This window comes from Monosiga brevicollis, genomic scaffold (genome assembly GCF_000002865.3).
Source record: "Monosiga brevicollis MX1 MONBRscaffold_10 genomic scaffold, whole genome shotgun sequence".
Classification (NCBI taxonomy): domain Eukaryota; class Choanoflagellata; order Craspedida; family Salpingoecidae; genus Monosiga; species Monosiga brevicollis.
In genome coordinates this window covers 448,638-450,133 of record NW_001865047.1, presented here as the reverse complement: position 1 = coordinate 450,133, position 1,496 = coordinate 448,638, and the positions used below count along the sequence as shown (strand labels likewise).

Below are 1,496 nucleotides of genomic sequence, written 5' to 3'. Positions count from 1 at the left end.
TTTGCGGCGCTGGTCCATCAGATGAACGCTGACCACATCCAGCGCCACTTTGGCGGTGCCTGCCTGCGCTCGTCGTAGGTAGGCACCGTCTCGGGGGTCCCTCTGTGGGGATCCCTGTGTGCACCTGTTGCTCCCTAGGTGGTTCTCGTTGTGATCTTTTGATGGCTTGACTTGTATTTTTGTTTTAATTTTACTTTGATTTTGACTGTATTTGTGTGGTATTTTTGCTGAATTTTTGTAAAGTCCTTTGTATGATGACTTTTCTTTCTGTGGTCGGTTGCCTTTTCAACCCGACGCTGTCTCTTGTTGTATGTGAGCGTGCCGTGGTGTTTTTTATGTTTGTGCTGTGATGGCTTGTAGTTGTGATGTGTGACTGCCTTTTTATGTGTCTAGTGGTTCAAATGGCCGTATCTCTGGTTATACTTAGTCGTTTTTCATGATTTTTGTTTCCTTGTGCGTGATTCTTCGCGCTTGTACTTTTCGGCATGATAGAAGCCGATGAAAATGTCTTGTTCTCTTGTGTTGTTTTGCGTGCCGTCGTGATTTTGATGTCGGGGTTGCACAGCTTTGCTTTCAGCTCTGAGGTTCAAACACCTAATTTATTACGACGAGCAAGCCACTGATCTGATCAAGCAGGTGATGGAGGCCAAATTGGTCGCCCAGTGCAACAAGTGTCACCTCTTCTTCGAAGCTGCTGGTATCAGTCAACACCGCTTCCGATGTGGTGCCAATCTGAAGCGAGCGACCGAGGCGTTGTTTCATGCGGCTGGACACGACCTGCTTGAGATTATGCGTGGCGCTTGGCCCCAACAGTGTGTAGGGTCTCGCATCAGTGTCTGCGAGCTGCTCAAGCTCGCCCGGCATCCACTGATGCAGCGCAGCCGCTACCCATCCAACGCCACCGAGACCAAGCTGATGGCTGCCACCTTGAGCCAGCTGTATTGGTCTGCCGTCCACTCGGACTATACCGCTGAAGAGCGAGAGATGTGCTGGGCTTTGATTTTGGCCTTGCCTAGCATGTTGTTGTCTGCTCCCTCGACCGCACTGTCTACGATTGACCTGCGCAATATGTTTCACGATCGTCTCCGTTGGCTTGTGACGGGGCAACTAGGTCGGGTCGTGGACGCCATGCGCAAGGCAGTCGCACGCAAGCAGAGCCGTCGAGGACAGCTGAACGCCGGCGCGGGCGCCCACCCGAACGACGCAGTCGACCAGAGCCTCAGGTCGCTCGTCCGCGACCCGGACCTGGCGGACGAAGCCTGGGCAAACCACGTCACGAACCGTCTGAACCGAGGTCAGATTGCCAAAGCATTTGATGCCGACAAGGCTCGTGCCGTGATTGGTAATTCTGAGGTTCAGGCCGTGCGCGACCTCTTGGTACCGCCCGGGCTGACCCCGTACATTGCTTCGACACCCGNCTCCACGTCTACACTGGCACCAGCCACGGCTGCGAGCTCCCCAACCGTGTCCTTCACCAAGGGTGAGCTCCCCAAGGC

The 1,496-nt window shown here is 54.2% G+C and overlaps 1 protein-coding gene across 1 annotated transcript in view; it reads left to right on the top strand.

Annotated features, from left to right (window-relative positions):
- Positions 1-1,496, top strand: part of MONBRDRAFT_8231 (uncharacterized protein) — a gene marked incomplete at both ends in the record, with an annotated part of 20,911 nt that overhangs the window by 13,641 nt on the left and 5,774 nt on the right. The window contains one exon of the mRNA XM_001745884.1: positions 578-1,480. Coding sequence (XP_001745936.1) covers positions 578-1,480 — 903 coding nt within the window. The remainder of the gene's footprint in view (positions 1-577; positions 1,481-1,496) is intronic.